The sequence below is a fragment of the Anomaloglossus baeobatrachus genome, unplaced genomic scaffold (assembly GCF_048569485.1).
Source record: "Anomaloglossus baeobatrachus isolate aAnoBae1 unplaced genomic scaffold, aAnoBae1.hap1 Scaffold_103, whole genome shotgun sequence".
Classification (NCBI taxonomy): Eukaryota; Metazoa; Chordata; class Amphibia; order Anura; family Aromobatidae; genus Anomaloglossus; species Anomaloglossus baeobatrachus.
In genome coordinates, this window is record NW_027441859.1 from 304,418 (window position 1) to 325,628 (window position 21,211).

Consider the following 21,211-nt stretch of genomic DNA (forward strand, 5'->3'; position numbering starts at 1 on the left):
GAAGGAGACCCCCCACACCCAAGCCGGCACACATCTATTGGTGACCCTGGGAGCCCCTTGTGGGAAATAATGAATTAGTTCACCGCAGCTGCGGATGAGCCCTGAGCCCTGGGAGCCCCGCCCCGCCCCGCCCCGCTACAGGTGGAGGTCCCTTTAAACAGGCATCAGTCAGGGAGGATCTCACCTTGGCACTGCCTCAGTCCAGGCTGATGGCCGGCTGGAGATGGCTGAAGCCTAATGTGCCAGGTCATATGGTGCAGAGTGTGCATCGACTCAGAGCCTGCAAGAGGGACTGAAAAAGGTTTCATCTGATCTAGGCTCTGGGGGAAAAAAAAAAATGGTGCCTGTGGGAACAGTCGTCCAGTGGTGCTCTGAGATGCAGCCCAGGATCCAGCGTCACAGGACGCGTTCCCGCCAGTTGGTGTTGGGAGATCGGTCCCCGAAGGGAATCAGTCGCCCTCTAAAAACAAAACAAAAACAAAACAAAAAAAAAAAATCTTGAAGAGATGTGCCTCCTACAGACACTAAGCTAAAACGGAGGTAGCCTAGCTCTGCCAAGGGGTGTATACTGCAGGAGGAGGAGCTAATGTCTTTTTGCATCTACTTAGTGTCCTCTTATGGATAAGAAGCATAACACCCATGGTCCTGTGTCCCCCAATGAGGCGTCCGAGAAAAAATAATTTCTGGCGATTCTGTGACTTAAAACCCTGCTTTCTTACCAGTTTTCCCCTTTGTATGCTTTAGCTGTAATTTGCAATCCACTGGAAGCTGGAGAGGAGAAGAGACTAGATGCAGTGAATTTTTCCCATCAACTTAACAGCATAGACAGGGTAACTCCTACTCTTCCTTTACTTTCTACGAGGGGTTGCTTTTAAGTCTTTGGCTTTGTAATTTTTTTTGTTCCTATGGTAATTAATGTTAAACTCAAAAAGGTTTTCATGTGATTTATAAGTTTTCAAAATTGTGTTTGTTGCTTATGGCAACAGTGTCCTATTCACGTGGGAAAACAAAAAGGAGGAGTCTAATGTGATATTCACAGCAACTAAGAGCAGAGAAGTGATAAAATTCTTGTTTCTGCAAGGAAAGTCCATGCAGAGTATTCATGGTGATATGTTGCAGACATTGGGGGATCAATGCCCTTCATATTCTAAAGTTAACCCCTTCAGCCTCACGGCGTTTTCCGGGGTTTTTTTTTTTTTGCTTCCCTTCTTCCGAGAGCCTTAACTTTATTTTTCTGTCAATCTTGCCATATGACGGCTTGATTTTTGCGGGACGAGTTGTACTTTTAAATGAAACCATACGTTTTATTATATAGTGTACTTTAAAAACAGCAAAAAAATTCCAAGTGTGGAAAAACTGCAAAAAATGTGTGATCGCACAATAGTTTTTGGGATATTTTATTCACAGTTTTCACTATATGGTAAAACTGGTGTCATTGGGATGCCTGAAGTCGGTGCAAGTTTGTAGACACCAAACATGTATAGGTTTACTTGCATCTAAGGGGTTAAAAAAAATTCACAAGTTTGTCCATTTATAGTGGCGCACGTTTTGCGCCATTTTCTGAAACCCGTAGCATTCTAATTTTTTGGGATCTATGTCTCAGTGATCGCTTATTTTTTGCATCTCGAGCTGACATTTCTAATGGTACTATTTTTGCGCAGATGCTACGTTTTGATTGCCTTTTATTGCATTTTGCGCAAAACTTACGGCGACCAAAAAAAGTAATTTTGGTTTGGAATTTTTTTGCCGCTATGCCGTTTACTGATCAGATTAATTACTTACACAGTTTGATAGATCAAGCGTTTCTGAACGCGGCAATACCAAATGTGTGTAATTATAATATATATATATATATATTATATTATATATATATATATTTTTTTTTTTAACTTTTTAATTTTCAATGGGGCAAAAAGGGGGGTGATTTGAACTTTTAGTTTTTTATTTGTTAAATTTTTTGTTTCGTTTTACTAGTCCCCCTAGGGGGCTATATACTGTAGATCAACAATCCGATCGCTCTGCTTTATCTGTAGATCTCAGCTACAAAGCCGAGATCTGCAGATATGCTGCTTTACGCTCCGTGCTGGCACTATGGCGGCACTGAGAGAAAGTGACTCATGTTAGCTACAGGATCAATCACATGACCCTGTGCTACCATGGCAACCACCGAAAGTCACGTGATCACGCACGTGACTTCCGATGGGGGCGGCGGCAAGTGAAAGTAATGGCTGCACGCATATACATCTCGCTGCCAGACTTTGGCAGCGAGATGTAAGGGGTTAAAAGCTGCGGTGGATGCGATGCCACTCGTAACATGCAGGTGTGATGCCCAACACCTTTTCCTCACTAGAAAACACACAGCCAACCATTAAACCCGTGTCACCCCCCTTGGAGACAGATAGCCACCAGTGGGCGTGGCCAGGCGATTGGTGCACGCCCACCAAGGGGTCTAGACAGCCCGGGGCGGGAAAACAAGGAGTCTGTTCAAGTTCTGTGTAGAGTTCAGTTTGGAGAGGAGTGTGGGCTGGAGCTAGGTGTAGCTCCAGCAGTCGGGTCCAAGTTAAACGATACCAGGGTAGGAGCCCTGCTTCCTTGGCTAGGAGGCAGACTGTGGTCTCTGTCAGCAGGAGACGGGAAGACTGCTCGGTGGAACCGGAGGTGGACCGGGCCAGGGTTGTAGCCCGCCGGTACAGACACGGGAAACCGACCCGGAAACCGTAGCACAAAAGGGGGTACTCGGACCCTGAAGACAGAACCTACTGCACTGGTTAATTAACCGATTGAGGCCAGGACTAGAGGTCCTGTCCCACCCAAAGTCCCTAATAGAAGACGACAGCCCACCGATCCAGGATAAGAGGTCACCGCCAAGGCACATAGATCCCACGGTCAAGCGTCTGCGGGCATGGCTCCTTATACCACATCCAGCCGGGAGCGGACTCCTACGTTTTACACATTAAGTCCATTCTACTGAAAAAGGTGCAAGACAAGGATAGAGACCACCAGCCGGGTGGGGGATCCCGAACGCAACCGGCCGCGGCACCGGCCACCAACAACTTGGTTTACCAGAGACTTGTGTGTTTCCTTCAGAGTGAGTACACCAACATCCCCCTGCGACCGCTGCCCCCTGCACCAGACTCACCGGGTCCCCAGGTCACCATCCCTGCCCACGGAGGGGTTAATACCTTGCTGCACAACATCTCCCCCGGGTGTCCCGTAACAGCAGCGGTGGGGTCCCACCTCACCACACACCGTGGATGGCGACACGAACCTATTACGGCCCAGCCCGTACATCTACGTCCCCCATTTTATTCTGCGTGTCCGCGAGACCCACGGGTCCGGAGACCCCCGCGCCACCACCCCTGAAGGTCCGGATCAGAGCAGCGGCGGCTGCTGGCACGGGGGCGGCACACAGGCACACATGTCAGCTGCTGAAAACTCTGAAAGCTCTGTGTAATGTTTTTCTGTCTGCCTGTCTCTTCCCTTACCAGCTATTCACTACTCCTCCTCCCTGCTCATTAGATGATACCTACAACCAACCAATCTCTTCGGAGCAAGATGGACTTGAGCTACTTTTTCACAGTGGATGTTGAGTTCAGGCAGGCCCATATTTCCAACTAGGCAGCAGAGGTACAGTGTCTAGGGAGGCAGGCTGCACAAAAGGATAGAAACTGTTTTGTTTCTTTTTTACCTCCACCCCTTCCCTTCCATTAGTGTAAGAAATCTGCTGTCTTTTCGGAATGAAGGGGAGTGCAAATAAACCAAGGAAACCGGAAGTACCAGAACCTGCACTTGCAGAGTCTGTGGGGCACAATCCGCTCACTGCTCTGACATGCTGTGGCATCCAAAGCGGCTGATGTACTGCACTTTGATGATCTCATATAACCACGCTGCACATGTAACAGCAGAGTGCCGCGGAGAATGCGCCGGAGGAGGCTAATGCTATAGACTGGGCATTGGAGGGCAGAAGGCCAAAGCTATAGACTGGGAGTTAGGGGGGTCTATTACTAAAAACTGGGGGTTAGGGGGGTAATACTATATAGCTTTTGGAGGGGCTATTACCATAGGCTGGTTTAAGGGGGAGCTATTACTGTAAGCTGGGACTGGGGGGCTATTACAGTGTAGAGGGTTCAGTAGGGAGAGCGTACAGAATGTGTGCACTCATTATGTAGTGGAGCAATGTTGGTGATCTCAGTTTGAAGAGTGAGGCAGTGTGGGGGTCTCAGCATTATGCGTGACGTAGCGGGCCATCTCAGTATGATGACTGGGACAGCAAGGATGCTTCCATATGGAGGGGAGGCAGCGTTGGGTCTCATTGGGGAGAGGGGGCAGCATTAGGAGTCTTATGTAGAAGTATCAGCATAGGGCACTCATTATGGAGAAAAGGCAGCAAGGGGAGCTCATTATGGAAAAGGGTAAGCAGGGGGAGCTCATTATGAAAAAAAAGGCAAAATGGGGGGGTCAGTATAGAAAGTGGCAGTGTGAGGGCACAGTTTGGAGAGGGACAGCTTAGAGGGCTCAATATAGAGTTGGAACAGAATGCATGTGACAATAAGGCTATGTGCGCACGTTGCGTATTGTCAGTGCAGAAATTTCTTCAGCGATTTAAAGAGCAGACGTGCGCTTTAAATCGCTGCGGAAAGAGTCCGTAATGAGAAAAAAAAAAGCTGATTCCATGCGCTCTGACTGCAGCCCCTGCCATAGGCAGGGCGGGGGATGCAGGCAAAGCGCAGAAAATAAGTGACATGTCATTTCTTAGAACGCGCGCTTTGGGCAGCAGCCGAAGCGCTGCGCTCTAATACGCCATGTGCGCACGGCTCCTGCACAAATCTCCATAGATTGTGCAGGGGACGCAGGACGCATGCAGTTACGCTGCGCTGAAGAGCTCAGCGTAACTGCATGCAATTACGCAACGTGCGCCTTTTTTTTTTTTTAGGGGCACAGGATAAAGGTTTTATTTAAAAAGGACCAACCACCGGGATTTTGCAATATTAACTAAAAGGCAGTGCCATACTGGCACGAAATAACTGAATCCAGGCATATCTGTTGTAGAATGTTCGGATGCTTGGTTGCAGAAATATCTAATTTACGTTGCAAAAATGCACTGCACTCGGATCGACCGATGCAATGGGGGCAGACCTTTGTGAATCGGGTCCTCGCTGTAAAGTCTTTCTCCAGCTTCCTCTATGATGTGCCCCTTTTAATTGAATTTGAATCTTGCAGTTGTTGGCCGTGAGTGCGCATTTATATAGTGATTCGGTCTTCATTAATATGGTACTGGAGTCCGCAGATGCGTGAAAAGCGATCTTCGGCTCCATTTTATAAGGGCACTTTGGTGAAGAAGACTGAGCGGCAGGGGCGCATGCATGTAAAGAAAAATAAAGTAAAAAAAAAACTGCACGCATAGATGCCTCTCATGGGCACATGGTCGGACTCCGGGATCATTTTAATGATGACAGAATCAGTGTGTCAATGCTTAGCTGCTGCCCCGATTGGCCAGCGGCTGCCATTGGAATAGCTATGCAGAGAGATTGTCTCTGTGCAGTGCCTGCAAATCATTTATCTGACAAAGCGCTGACAGCTGCGTCCCCTACCCCGGCCGTGATTATTAAGGGGACCATGGGCCTGCGGGCCGCAAGAAGCAGCCTCAGGGGCCGCATGCAGCTCATGAACTGAGTGTTTGACCGCCCTGCACTAAAAACAAACATTTACACAGGTTTAGGGGAAAAAAAAGTGACTGGAGCGCTTATTTAATATTTGCACAAAAAGCTACCTTTAATATGCAAAGGAGTTCACTTCAGTGCACAGTTGCTGTGGTCTTGCTTTAGGGCACGGGTACGCTTAGTATTTGTATATTGAAGCCATTCATTTGTCTTAATTGACAGCGCTCCATTGGTAAAAGTGAGTGCCGTCTAAAATCAGCTTCCAAGTTTGAGCTTGTGCACCGACAACGGATCAGCAGCAGCGTGCTCCAAGTGTCCGTGTTGGTGCACATATGTGGCTGCAGGCTCCTCCTTATGCCTGGTACTTGTTTGTTTTCGGCTGACGTTTAAACTGATTCATTAAAAAAAAGAGAAACATTTAATTATCAGACAGCATGCCTCACATTACCTCTCCTCACTGCAGCAATTTGCTTAGGCTGCTTTCACACTACGTTTTCTTAACATGCGTCATGAACGTTTTTTTGCTGTAAAAGCGGATCCTGCTTTTACAGCAAAAAAACGCATGCAAACGCAAGTGTTATTTTGCAGGATCCTGTCACTAAGTTTACGGGCGGGCATTGGAGTCATGTGATCGGGAGTCAGTGGAACTGAACGTGAGACTGGGAGCCGACTTCTGACAGCTGCAGAGGTTCGTAACCAAGGTAAACATAGGGTAATTTGCTTGGATAACCGATATTTACGTTGGTTACGAGCATCCGCAGGTGCTAGGAGCCGGGCTCCCTGCTCACGTAAGCAACGTAAACATCGGGTAACTAAGAAGCGCTTTGCTTAATTACCCGATATTTATCTTGGTTACGAGTGTCCGCAGCTCTCAGGCGGGGGAGAGAGAGAGGAGACGGAGGGGGAGAGAGGCAGAGAGGGAGGGGGAGAGAGATGGACTGATCACCCGAGGCTTGTTTCTGTGCATGCTCAGTAGACCAAGCAGGATCCTGTCTATCAGCATGCAGTATAGTTAGGATCCAGCAATTTGCAGTAATTGGACGCAGCTCAAAAACGCTACAAGTAGCGTTTTTTAAAAATGTTCAACTGCAACTCGCTGGATCCTTACTATAACGCACGCAAACGCAGGTGAACGCATGTTGATGCGAGTCCATTGCAAATGCATTGAAATGAAAACGCATTTGCACTGGATCCGTTTTTGCATTAAAAAAACGTTCATGACGGATGTTAAAACGGTGTGAAAGCAGTTTTATTAGTCTTCCAGTTTGTGGCCACAGCCACATTGTACACACCTGCACCGACACTAGAGTGGGCTGTTGTGCTCATATCTAGTGTCTACTCTTACCACAAGCTCTGAACACAGTGGTTTTAGACGTCTGTCGCTCTTACTCTTATTAAGTTGAGAGCTATCAAAACAAGGGACTAGGTTTTACATGCAAATATGAAGGCATAAAGGAGCACCAAGGTATAGGCCACGCCAAGGGTGCACCAAAGCTCCCTCATTTGCATATTAAAAATAGTAGATTTATAAGCAAATATTAAATGTGGTTGCCTGATCTAGAATGACAAGTCTGCAGTCACTCAATGTGCCACTATATATGACTGCAGTTGTGAATCTTCAGAGCGCACTCATAATGCACTGTAAAGATTCACCGATGTCTGTGTCAGGAATGGCTGTCCTGGCTAGAACCCCATCAGGAGGGTGCAGCATTGCTTAATATAAATGTACTGAGCGTGTCTACACCCACTAGATGAGTTCTGACCGGGAGCATGCATAGGATTCACAAGTCTGCAGGTATACAGAATGATTGCAGACTTGTCATGCTAGACTAAACTCCAAACTGATTAAAGGGCTACATCCCCTATAGAATGGTCTATGCAATTTAACTGGCATTTGGGTGACCAACTCCTTTTACTGAATTAAAAAATTATTTCACCCAAACAAACATTTTGCCTGTTCATCAGGTAATTTAACAGCCTGTTTAGTTAGACCAATAATTGGTTTTTAATTATTGGAGCATTGTAAATGCACTTCAACTAGTAACTTTAGGAAGGTTTTTTTATGTTTTATGGCCAATAATTCTGAGCAGATTGGTGGGAAATCTGGTCCGGATATCCCCAACCACAGCTGAAAAGCCTTTTTAGAACAGAGTACACAGTGATGAGTGATGCAGTAGAAAGTCAAAGTCATATTGTATCTCCTTAAGTTGTGCACTTCTAAGAGGTCTTATGAGCAATCTCTGGGGGTCTCATGACCCAGACTAATGTACTCAGAATTAATAAATCTAAAACATATAAGATAACCCCCAAAAGTGAAGGTATTTTTAAAATATTTAAAAAGAGTGCTACTGCCTGCATCTCATTAGAACCATGGTTCCTGTATGATCCGCAGTATGATGATGGCTGGTAACAACAACTCCTTGTATCCCTCTTACAATTGTTAATACAGTGGGAACCTCCAGCTGGTACCGCAAATTACCTGTGATGTCACAGCTGATCACACTCTATGGCCATTCACTGTGACTTACATGTAGCAAAGCTGAATCGTGAGAGCTTGTGTGGATTACGTCAGACCTGCCGGGGTGTTTGGTGGTTAATAAGGTGTCTCAGACACCTGACATAACTAATCTAAAACTTAGAGGCTGCTCTGGACTGCCACTAACCCCCTCATTACCACCACACCAGGGCAATCGGGAAGAGGCAAATTAAGCGTCAGGCTCAGCGCATCTAATAGATGCGAAAATCTTAGGCGGCTGCAGGTTGCCATTTGTAGGCTGAGTGGGGAGCCGTCCAATAAGCATGGACCCCCCTGTCTGAGAATACAAGACCCCAAGCTTTCGGGCTCTATCTAAGCTGAGTATCAAAATTGAAGGGGGGAGGGGTGACACTGCATGTTTTTTTTTGTTTTTTTTTTTAATTAAACAAAAAAAAAAACCAAAAAAAAACAAAACCATGGTTCCTTTTATTTCGATACACAGCCAAGATGAGCGCAAGGCTGGGGGCTGCAGCTGTGGGCTTTACCTGTGCTAAGTATCAAAAAAAAAGGGAGACTCTACATCAAATATTTTATTTTTACTGTACGATACTGCCCCGCACACAGCACCTGTGATTAGTTGCAGGCAGGCACTGTCAAAGGCTGGGGCGCATCTGACTGCAACCAATCAGATGCCAGGACGGCCGGTTGGCAGGGAAAGCAGTGCATATGCGATAAGCCTAATGTGCGGCATCGGCAGTGAATGCACGACCTGGAAGCCATGTGCCACCATGGAGGACCGTCTGTAAGTATGCATTCTTCTTTTCTTTATTTTTCTTTTAAATTTCTGTATTGCTGGATCCAAATCAAACACCTGGAATCCAAGCCCCAGCAACAGAGTACCTGAGTTCCAGGCCTGGAATTGTCAGAGAAATCAGACTAATGCTCCGGATCAGGCACTCGAGAATTTAAAAAAAATACAGTGGTGGAAAAAAAAAAAGTATTTTGTCAGCCACCAATTGTGCAAGTTTTCGCACTTAAGATGAGAGGCCTGTAACTTGACATCATAAGTAGACCACAACTATGAGAGACAAAATGAGAAAAATACAGAAAATCCCCTTGTCTGATTTGGCAAGATTTTTTTTTTTTTTTTACAAATTATGGTGGAAAATAAGTATTTGGTCATCTAAAAACACGCATGATTTCTGGCTCTCACAGACCTGTAATTTCTTCTTTCAGAGGCTCCTCTGTCCTCCACTCATTAACTGTAGTAATGGCACCTGTTTGTACTTGTTATCAGAAGAAGCCTTGCAAGGAGTTTGTATGTTCTCCCCGTGTTTGCGTGGGTTTCCTCCGGTTACTCTGGTTTCCTCCCACACTCCAAAGACATACAAATAGGGAATTTAGATTGTGAGCCTTAATGGGGACAGCGTTCCTGATGTATGTGAAGCGCTGCGGAATATGTTCGCGCTATATAAAAATAAAGATTTATTTTTAATTTTAATAAAGACACCAGTCTACAACTTTAAAACAGTCACAATCCAAACTCCACTATCGTGAAAACCAAAGAGCTGTTGAAGGACACCAGAAACAGGCCCTGCACCAGGCTCAAAAGACTGAATCTGCAATAGGTGATTTGGGAATGAGAAATGGATAAGACAGTTTGCAGTGCATTTCATAAAACTTTCGTTCATATGTCTAAATACTGTACGTGTTCTGACGTTTTCACTGATAGAAAATATAGCCATTAACGTCTATGGGTGCTAACGTTGCTATGATTTTTGTGGAATGACATGTCCTACTGTCATCAGAGTCAAGGATCATAATTAACCATACAAGTGTATTGGCCCATGAAAATCATGAACTCAAATTAACATCATCATATTTTTATGCTGCAAAATATTCCAGAAGCAAGGGCTGTTTTACAAAAAATAAATAAATAAATAAATTATGACTGAAGGCTACCTTAAAGTGATTAAAGCTAGTCTACAACTACATACACTTACACTTTTGATCCCAGCGTGGTCATAGCAGCTTGGACAAGTGGTTCCACATTTTTAGGATCAACTGGAAAATCGTCACTGATTTTATCCAGGTTATCAAGAGCAATTCTGGCAGCTTGTTCAAAACCATCTGCAATTCTAATAGGATGGATTCCACGATCTATTAGTTGTTCAGCTTGTTCTAATAATGCTCCAGCAAGAACTAAAAATAAATTTGAAACATGATTAACATTGCAAGAGCACCAACCAGTGCACATTTCCTACATATATTTTGCTGTATAGATATGCACACACACAATCTATACCATGTAATATAGAATATATTATATAAACACATTTTTAATATATCTTATTATATTATTATATTATATTATATTATATATTATATATATATATATATATATATATATATATATATATATATATATATATATATATATATATATATATATATATATATATATATATATATATATATATATATATATCCAGGGGAGGAGTCCTGTGAGGATAATTTGCATATTCCCAGTGTCTTCTGGGATAAGTGAAGAGTCACCGCGAGCTCTAGGAGAACCAGGTTTGGCCGTTACAGCCGGAAGGAAGACTTCTGAAAACCAGGGGAGGAGTCCTGTGAGGATAATTTGCATATCGGGGTCGGTACCGCAGGACTGGCGCATAGCAAATGTGGTGCCAATATTCAAAAAAGGGACAAAAACTGAGCCGGGAAATTATAGGCCGGTAAGTTTAACCTCTACGGTTGGTAAAATCCTTGAGGGTTTCTTGAGAGATGCTATACTGGAGTATCTCAAGAAAAATAACCTTATGACAGAGTATCAACATGGGTTTATGAGGGATCAATCCTGTCAAACTAATTTGATCAGCTTCTATGCCGAGGTAAGTTCAAGCCTGGACCAGGGAAATGCAGTGGATGTTGTGTATATGGACTTTTCAAAAGCTTTTGATACGGTGCCACACAAAAGGTTGGTACATAAAATGAGAATAATGGGGATAGGGGAAAATATGTGTAACTGGGTTAAAAACTGGCTCAGTGATAGGAAACAAAGGGTGGTTATTAATGGTACGTACTCGGACTGGGTCTCAGTTCATAGTGTGGTACCACAGGGGTCAGTATTGGGCCCGCTTCTTTTCAACATATTTATAAATGACCTTGTTGGGGGCATGCGGAGTAGAATTTCAATATTTGCAGATGATACTAAACTCTGCAGGGTAATCAATACAGAAGAGGATAATTTTATATTACAGGGAGATTTATGTAAATTGGAGGATTGGGCTGAGAAGTGGCAATTGAAGTTTAATGTAGATAAATGTAAGGTCATGCACTTGGGTAGAGGAAATAACATTTATGATTATGTACTTAATTGTAGAACACTGGGTAAAACAGACACGGAAAAAGACTTGGGTGTATGGGTGGATGGTAAACTTCACTTTAGTGGCCAGTGTCAGGCAACTGCTGCCAGGGCTAATAAAATAATGGGATGTATTAAAAGAGGTATAAGTGTTCATGAAAAAAATATAGTTCTACCTCTGTACAAGTCACTAGTGCGACCGCACTTAGAATACTGTGTACAATTCTGGTCACCGATATATAAGAAGGACATAGCTGAACTGGAAAGGGTGCAGAGAAGAGCGACCAAGATTATTAGAGGAATGGGTGGGCTGCAATACCAAGACAGGTTATTAAACTTGGGGTTATTTAGTTTGGAAAAACGAAGGCTTAGGGGGGATCTAATCACAATGTATAAATATATGAGGGGACAGTACAGAGACCTTTCCAAAGATCTTTTTACACCTAGGCCTGCGACTGGAACACGGGGGCATCCGCTACGTCTTGAGGAAAGAAGGTTTAATCATAATCACAGACGAGGATTCTTTACTGTACGAGCAGTGAGACTATGGAACTCTCTGCCGCATGATGTTGTAATGAGTGATTCACTACTAACATTTAAGCAGAGCCTGGATGCCTTTCTTGAAAAATGTAATATTACCAGTTATGTATATTAGGTTTTATGACAGGGTATTGATCCAGGGAACTAGTCTGATTGCCGGATGTGGAGTCAGAAAGGACATTTTTTCCCCATTGGAACTTGTTTGCCACAGTGGGGTTTTTTTTGCCTTCCTCTGGATCAACATGTTAGGCTACGGGTTGAACTAGATGGACTTAGAGTCTCCCTTCAACCTTAAAAACTATGATACTATGATATTCCCAGTGCCTTCTGGGATAAGTGAAGAGTCACCGCGAGCTCAAGGAGAACCGGGTTTTGGCCGTTACACCCGGAAGGAAGACTTCTGAAAACCGCGCGCCGCTATTTTGGACAGTCTTCATCATTGTGAGCGTGAGTGAACAAAGTGTGAGCAAAAGTAAGTGTGAGTAGAATTGTTTGTATTTACTTGTTTAATTACATAACATTTGTTTAATGCTATCTCCATTAGAAAATGTGCTCCACTATTGCTTATGCAATCCAGTGTACATCTTGTCTCATGTATGCAGTCCTTGAAAAGCCGTTTGAGGGTGAATACTGTTGTTCGAGATGTGCGCAAGTTGCACATTTGGAAGCCCAGATACTGGATCTAAATGAGCAGCTGGCAACTCTGAGATGCATTAGCAATATGGAAAGGAGTTTGCTGCTCACTGAGCAGCAGCTTGCTGGGTCAGATGTGGGGGAGGATCGTAGTAGGGAGCGGCAGGACGGTGAGGTAGGTAGCTGGGTGTCATGATGCATGTGCTTTTCTCCATCCCATATTTTTTGTATAAGATGCCATGTGATGTATTTTACCTTCTCACTGTATTTGCTGTAGTACTATGTCAGGATGTGATGTAACTTTCCTTTGGTTGTACTTACTGAACACTTTGAAATGTCTTGGGATGCAAGTAACCATACCTTCCCCCCATCTCCTGTGTCTCTGGGCCCATCATGCAATTATCTCTTGTCCACACAGCCAGGGGAACTTCCCATTGTTTCGTAAGCAGTGGATAACGGCAACTACACAAACCTGTAGACATCTAGGAGCCAACCTTCTAGAATCTTCTAGTGGGCCCAACCATTGCATAGACCCCTACCCTTGAGGGGCGGGCCCACGAGCTCAGACAATACACTCCTGTTTCTAAGTGCAGTTGGGAACAGAGCTTTGAAGAGGAAGGGAGCGAGATCTGATTCTGCAGACAGATCTCGCCGTCCAGTGGATTGTGTGGTAGTTCTGGGACTCTGAAAAGGACTATTACGTCGTGATCTGGCACTTTGGATTATCGGGAGGTGCCCCCGAATCGGTTTTATTTGGACTTGTCGTGTGCTGTTCCTGTATTCCTGTTAGTAAACCTGTTGGATCATCCTCGGCCTGTTGTCTCTCCTTGCTCTGCTGTACACCCAGTCACACTGGGTGACAGTTAGAAAGGGGGGTAAAGGGAAAAGTGCTAGGAAGGCTAGTCCTGAACTGACACACCCCAATAGGTTTACAAACTTGGCAGATGAGGGGGATGTGATTACAGGGGTAGCATTGCTGCAGCAAGGCATGACCTCAGAATGCCAGAGGAGTGTCTGCTCCAGTAAGGGAGGGGAATAGGAGTGCAGGGCAGGCAAGACAGGTACTGGTAGTGGGGGACTCAATTATTAGGGGGACAGATTGTGACAGATTGCCCTAAGACAGGGATCGCCGAACAGTGTGTTGTCTTCCTGGCGCTCGAGTTCGGCACATCGCTGATCGGGTTGACAGATTACTGGGGAGGGGCTGGGGAGGACCCAGCGGTCATTGTACATATTGGCACAAATGACAAAGTTAGAGGTAGGTGGAAGGTCCTTAAAGATGATTTCAGGGAATTAGGTTGTAAGCTTAAAGCAAGGACCTCCAAGGTGGTATTTTCGGAAATACTACCTGTGCCACGAGCCACACCAGAGAGGCAAAGGGAGATCAGGGAGGTTAACAGGTGGCTCAGGAATTGGTGTAAGAAAGAGGGTTTTGGGTTCCTGGAGAATTGGGCCGACTTTTCAGTTGGCTACAGATTCTATGCTAGGGATGGGCTGCATCTTAATGGGGAGGGTGCAGCTGTGCTGGGGCAGAAGATGGCTAGAAGGTTGGAGGAGTGTTTAAACTAGGAATGGGGGCAAGGGTATTCACTTTATAGAAGGGGAATGTAGTGCAGATAGTGACCAAGGCACAAGTAATGAAATTGGGGGTGGAACGGGGGGGAAGGGTTAGGACAGTTAATACAGTAAGCAGGAATAGAGATACAGAGTCATACGTAACGTGCATGTACACTAATGCCCGAAGCCTCACAAATAAGGTGGAGGAATTAGAATTAATATTGTTGGAAAAAAATTATGATATAGTGGGGATATCAGAGACATGGCTGGATGAGAGCTATGACTGGGCTGTTAATTTACAGGGTTATAGCCTATTCAGGAATGACCGTACAAATAAGCGAGGGGGAGGTTTGTGTCTATATGTAAAATCATCCTTAAAACCCATCCTGCGTGACAACATATGTGAGGGTACTGAGAATGTAGAGTGCCTATGGGTGGAGATAAGGGGGGGAGAATGAATAATAAAATACTGATAGGGGTGTGTTATAAAAGACGCCGAATATTATGGAAGAGGTAGAGAATCTCCTCATAAAGCAAATTGATAAAGCAGCGAGTCTCGAAGAGGTAATTATTATGGTGGACTTTAACTATCCTGATATAAATTGGGGAACAGAAACATGCAATTCCAGCAAAGGAAATAGATTTTTGATAACAATGAAAGATAATTACCTTTCACAAAGGGTACAGGACCCCACAAGAGGGGGAGCACTACTAGACCTTGTACTAACCAATAGGCCAGACCGCATATCAAATATACAAGTTGGGGGTTACTTGGGGAATAGTGATCACAAAATAATAAGTTTTCAGGTATTCTTTAGTAACATGTATAGTAGAGGGGCTACAAGGACACTAAACTTCAGGAAAGCAAATTTTAAACGGTTGAGAGATGATCTTAGTGCAATAAACTGGGATGATGTACTAAGTAATAAAAGTACACAAAGCAAATGGGAGACTTTTATCAGCATCCTGAATAGGGCTTGTGCAGAAAATATACCCTATGGGAACAAACATGCTAGAAATAGGAGGAAACCCCTATGGCTAAATAGAGCTGTAACGGAAGCAATAAAAGAAAAACAGAAAGCCTTAAAAGAATTAAAGAGGGTAGGTAGTGATGAGGCATTATATAATTATAGAAAATTAAATAAAATATGTAAAAAGCAAATTAAGTTAGCTAAGTTTGAGACAGAGAGACTCATTGCGAGAGAAAGTAAAAATAATCCTAAAATATTCTTTAACTACATAAACAGTAAAAAACTGAAAAGCGATAGTGTTGGCCCCCTTAAAATAGTCTTGGTGAAATGGTGGAGGGGGATGAGGGTAAAGCCAACCTGCTGAATGACTTTTTTTCTACGGTTTTTATACAAGAAAATGCCATGGCAGATGACATGACCAGTGATACCATAAATTCACCCTTGAATATTACCTGCTTAACCCAGCAGGAAGTACGCCGCCGCCTTGAAAATCACTAAGGTTGACAAATCTCCGGGCCCGGATGGCATAGACCCCAGAGTACTACAGGAATTGAGTTCTGTGATAGATAGACCATTATTTTTAATCTTCACAGATACCTTAATAACAGGGTCGGTACCGCAGGACTGGCGCATAGCAAATGTGGTGCCAATCAGGGTGGATAAAAATCAATGTTTTTTTAAAAAAAATAAATAAAAAAAAAAAAAAAATCGGATTTTTTTGATTTAAATCGGATTTGTTTTTATTTAAATCGGATTTTTTTTATTTAAATCGGATTTTTTTCAATAAACTGCTTTTTGAGGAAAATATTTTACCATCCAAAGGTTCTTCCATCATGAGATAAAGCTGAGTTGTTTAACTCAGTAGAATAAAGGCTGTATATGTGTAACATTCACAATGCCATGCTCTTCCAGAGGTTTCTGTAGGATTAGTGGGCAGTTTCTCTCCTATATTATCAGACGCTCGCTTTACTTACGCAGTTCTCAAAACGGAATTTGACTCCAAAGAGGTCCCAGCCTCTTCTTCACGGCAAAAATATTACAACATGAACAGAGTTGAGAAAAAGACCTTAATCCTATTGTTCTACAAACCTATGAATACAGAATCAACCCCTTCAGTGCCAAGTCCAAGAAATTAGACAATATGTTTGATTGTTTGGAGTGGAATAGATCTGCACAACACAAGAAGAATGTGAATCTAAGGCTGTGTGCACACGTTGCGTTTTTTACCGCGGAAACGCTGCGTTTTGAACCGCAGCGTTTCAGTGGCAAATTGCATGCGTTCAGCTTTCCCAGCAAAGTGTATGGGAAAGCTGAAAAATCAGTGCACACGCTGCGTTTCTTTCCGCAGCGTTTTGGATGCCAAAAATCGGTGCGGAAAGAAAAGCAGCATGTCACTTCTTTTGTGCGGTGTGGCTGCGTTCTCCCCCCCATTGAATCAATGATGTGGGTCAGAACGCAGCCACGCCGCAGTGAGCTGCTTTTTTGTTGCGGTCCGCGGCCTTTGTCGGCACGCGAGAACGCAGGCATTAACCTGGAAGTGAGGTCAAGAGGTTTCCTGTTGACCTCACTTCCTGGCAAAGCCCCCGGTGTCACCAAAGTGCCCGCCCCGACCCCGACCCCCCTCCCGAAAATCCAACATGGCCGCGCGCACAGTAGCGCACCGGCCGCCCTGCTCCTATGATTTCTGTCGCATGTGCAATAACACATGCGACAGAAAAATGCCCCCCAGGCCCTGCCCGTTCACCCCAATTCCCCCCGGTGTCATACATACCTGTCCGGTCGCAGCGCTGATCCCCCGCGGCCCCCTCCTCCTTCACAGCAGACGCCGGCCGGTCACATGTGCAGAGCAGCTGACAGCCAGCACAGTGTTCAGTGTGAGCTGTGCTGGCTGCTCGGCAGTCTGCAGCTGTGACCCGGGGAGAGTGGGTGCAGATTTTTGGCACCCACTCTCCTCAAATGGAGGGTCTGCCCTCCTAGAAAATGGGGGATACGTTCCCTGAACGTGCCCCCATATTCTAGAAGGTCCAGAGGCGACGTGGGACATCCAAATGGATTTCTGCGGACCCATTTTTTTGATTAAATTGGAGAACAAGGGAATGATTTGGGGAGTGTTTTTTCTAATAAAAAATTTTTTGTTGTCTTTTTTTGCTTTTGTTTACTGTCAATTAGTTATGTCGGGTGTCTGATAGACGCCGTGACATCACTAATTGCTGGGCTTGATGCCAGGTGACATTACACATCTGGTATCAACCCCATTTATTACCCCGTTAGCCAACGCACCAGGGCGCGGGATGAGTTGGGGCGAAGCGCCAGGATTGGCGCATCTAATGGATGCGCCACTTCTGGGGCAGCTGCGGCCTGCTATTTTTAGGCTGGGAAGAGTCCAATAACCATGGCTCTTCCCACCCTGAGAATACCAGACCTCAGCTGTCAGCTTCACCTTGGCTGGTGATCTAATTTGGGGGGACCCCATGTTATTTTTTTTTATTATTTTTATTTATAAATAAAAAAAAAACACCTGGGGAGCCCTCCAAATTGATCACCAGACAAGATGAAGCTGCCAGCTGTGGTTTGCAGGCTACAGCTGTCTGCTTTACCCTGACTGGCTATCAAAAATAGGGGGGACCCCACGCCATTTTTTTTTTTGTTTTTGTGATAAAAACTAGGCTAGGCACCCTTTAGTGCCACATGAAAGGTACTAAAGGTGCCAGCTTAGAATATGCAGGGGGGGTGGGACGTTGTATATATATTTGACCTCCATTGACGCTTTTTAGGCTGGATGCCCACAATCGGGGTTTGCAGCGTTTTGGGCGCAGAGTGTTTTCCCTGCGTCCATGACGCTGCGTTGTGCAGTAGAAGCACAGTGGGAGGATTTTTAGAAATCTCATGCCCACTGTGCTTCTTTTCTCCGCAGCATAAACTGACCGGTGGCGCGGCTTCCTGAGCCTCAGCATGTCAATTTATGCTGCGGAGATGAGTGTTCTCTGCAGGTAGCATAGAGCTCCACAGCAGCCTGAACCCAAATCGTGGGCATGGCCAGCTGCGTTCTCCCGTGGACAACACTCACATCTCTGCAGGAGGCTGACACTGTGTACTAGACGCCGTGTCGCTGGATCATGGCCACATAGCCTTAGGCCTCTTTCACACGTCAGTGATTCTGGTAGGTTTGTGCTTTTTTTTAAACGTACCAGAATCACTGACATACGCAGACCCATTATAATGAATGGGTCTGCTCACACGTCAGTGATTTTACACTGCACGTGTCTCCGTGCGGCGTACCCGCGTGTGCGTGATTGCCGCACGGAGACATGTCCATTTTTTTCTGGCATCACTGATGTTCCACGGACCACGCAGAGGTGTGGTCCGTGAAACACGTGCCAGAAAAAAAGTGCTTTTAAAATAAAAATCATTTTTACTCACCCGGCGTCCAGCGATGTCCTCTGCAGCCCGTGCAGCTTGCTGCTTCTGAGCCGGCTCATTATTGTCGCGCATATTCATGATGTGCGACACAGCCGACCCGGAAGCAGCTGCTGCGGGGGTCAGCGCCGGCCGGATGCTGCACCGCGGGAGCGATAAGCACCATGGAGAGCGGGAGCAGGCACAGGTGAGTTAATCTCTAAGTGCAATCACGGGCCACGGAGAACGGAGCCCGGATTGCACTTAGACAACCCATGTGTGCTGTGATTCACGGCACACGCAGGGACATGTGCGTGTTTTACACGCCAGTGAAAAACGTCACTGTTTTTCACTGACGTGTGAAACGGGCCTAAAAGGGAGAATATTGTTGCTACAGCAACATTTTGGGTGAAGTAGCTGTGGATTCAAAATGCTTAATATACTCCTGAATAAAATCCTTGAGGGGTGCAGATTCCAAAATGGGGTCACTTGTGGGGGTTTTCTGACGTATAGGTACCCAAGGGGCTCTGCTAATGTGACATGGTGCGCGAAGTTTATTTCAACTTTTCCAAAATTCAAATGGTGCTCCTTCCATTCCAAGCCCTCCCATTTATCCAAACAGAATGTGGAGAAGGAAATGACATCACAGGTTTTTTTTCCAAAGGTCTGTGTTCAACCAACTTTATTAACACTGACAAGTCTTAAAAACGCACCATGAAAAACGCATGAAAAACGCATGAAAAACGCATGAAAAACGCATGAAAAATGCATGAAAAACGCATGCGTTTTCGATGCGTTGTTTCTCAAAAAGCATTGTTTACAATTCTCCCCTCTGCCAGAGGGTGCGTTTTTTCCGCGCGGAAAAAAAAGCAACGTGTGCACATACCCTAAGTGTGAGGAGGAGGAAGGGCAAGCAGACAAGAAAATGAAATTGAAACTTTGAGCACAATACTGCAGCATAGCCACAGACAGACAAGTCTGGATCTGTTTGTGTGTACGATCTGAGGTTTATTACATTCTTTCCTTATAATGGCAGCAGGCCGTAAAAGAGACCCAGTTTGGGAATATTTTAATGAAGCTCCTTCGCCTATCGGTAAGGCAGGCATGCGTGCAAAATGCAAACGATGCAACAAAGAGATGCAAGGCCTGGTGGCGCGAATGAGGCAACATCATGAGAAGTGCGGTGATGAAGATGACCAAAGAAACACTTCTGAACAGGCAGGATCTTCAGGTTGGTAAACATTTTTATTGAATCCTATTTCTAAAGACTGAACTGTCATGTGTGAGAAAAATTATATTTCTTACTATTACTGCATGTTACTGTCATTTGGTACAGTTATGAAGAAAAACAAATATTCCTTTTGGGGCAGGGGCAGTGATGTGTTGTGTACAATAAGCAGAAATTGTATAACAAACAATAAAATAACAGCATTGACTTTTTTTTGTTTAGGGGAATTCATGGATTCTGGAAACTATCCACCTCCAAGATCACCATCATCCTGTTCTACAGTTTCAGAGTTATCCATCCAGGATAGTGCTTCATTAGCAGCAGCATCATCATCAGACACCCACAGCCACATATCACCATCACCCAAAAGGAAGAAAAAACCTTTACCTCCTGGAACCACCATAGATAGGTTTGTGATAAGAACTAGCAGATTAGAAAAAGAGTTGATTGATGAAAAAATTGCCCAGTTTATTTATGCAACGAACTCTTCTTTCCGTCTGACTGAGAACCCACATTTCATTAATATGGTTCAGTCACTGAGACCAGGATACAGTCCACCCAGCAGAGCTGATGTTGCAGGGAAACTGCTGGATCAAGTATATGACAGAGAAATGGAGCAATGTGCAACAGCTCTGGAGGGTAAAATTGTTAACCTAAGTATTGATGGGTGGAGTAATGTCCACAATGATCCTATTGTATGTGCTTGTATAACAACAGAAGAAGGTAAAGTCTTCCTTGCACATACAACCGATACGTCAGGAAATGCACACACAGCAGAATACTTACAAGAAGTGGCAGTAAAAGCTATAACGACATGTGAACAAAAATTCTAATGTCTAGTACGCAGTTTGGTCACTGACAATGCTGCAAACGTATCTAAGATGAGAAGAGATTTAGAAGAGCAGGGAGGGAATACAAAGCTGCTAATAACATATGGTTGCAGTGCTCATTTGCTGCACCTCTTAGCCAAAGACTTAAGTGTTCCAGAAATAAAGGCTAATGTTGTTAAAATTGCTAAATACTTCCGTAATAATCATTTTGCTGCAGCAGCTCTGAAAAGGATGGGTGGAACCAAGCTAACGCTTCCACAAGATGTTAGATGGAACTCTGTGGTGGACTGTTTTGAGCAGTATATCAAAAACTGGCCTATTCTGATGACACTTTGTGAAGAAAATCGAGATAAAATAGATGACACTGTCACGGCCAAAATCCTCAACATTCGGCTTAAGAGAAATGTTGAACATATGCTGAGCTTCCTGAAACCCATCTCTCAAGCTTTAAACAAAATACAGAAAAATAGCTGTTTTATTGCGGATGCTGTTGAAATTTGGAAGGAACTGAGTGAACACTTAAAAACAGAACTACACATGGACAGAATTAAAT

General features: G+C 44.5%; 1 protein-coding gene across 2 annotated transcripts in view; it reads right to left on the bottom strand.

Moving 5' to 3' along the window:
• CCT5 (chaperonin containing TCP1 subunit 5) overlaps positions 1–21,211 on the bottom strand; it is a 422,120-nt gene that overhangs the window by 286,619 nt on the left and 114,290 nt on the right. For both annotated transcript variants that reach the window (XM_075331906.1, XM_075331907.1), the window contains exon 4: positions 10,140–10,338. In XM_075331906.1, coding sequence (XP_075188021.1) covers positions 10,140–10,338 — 199 coding nt within the window. The remainder of the gene's footprint in view (positions 1–10,139; positions 10,339–21,211) is intronic.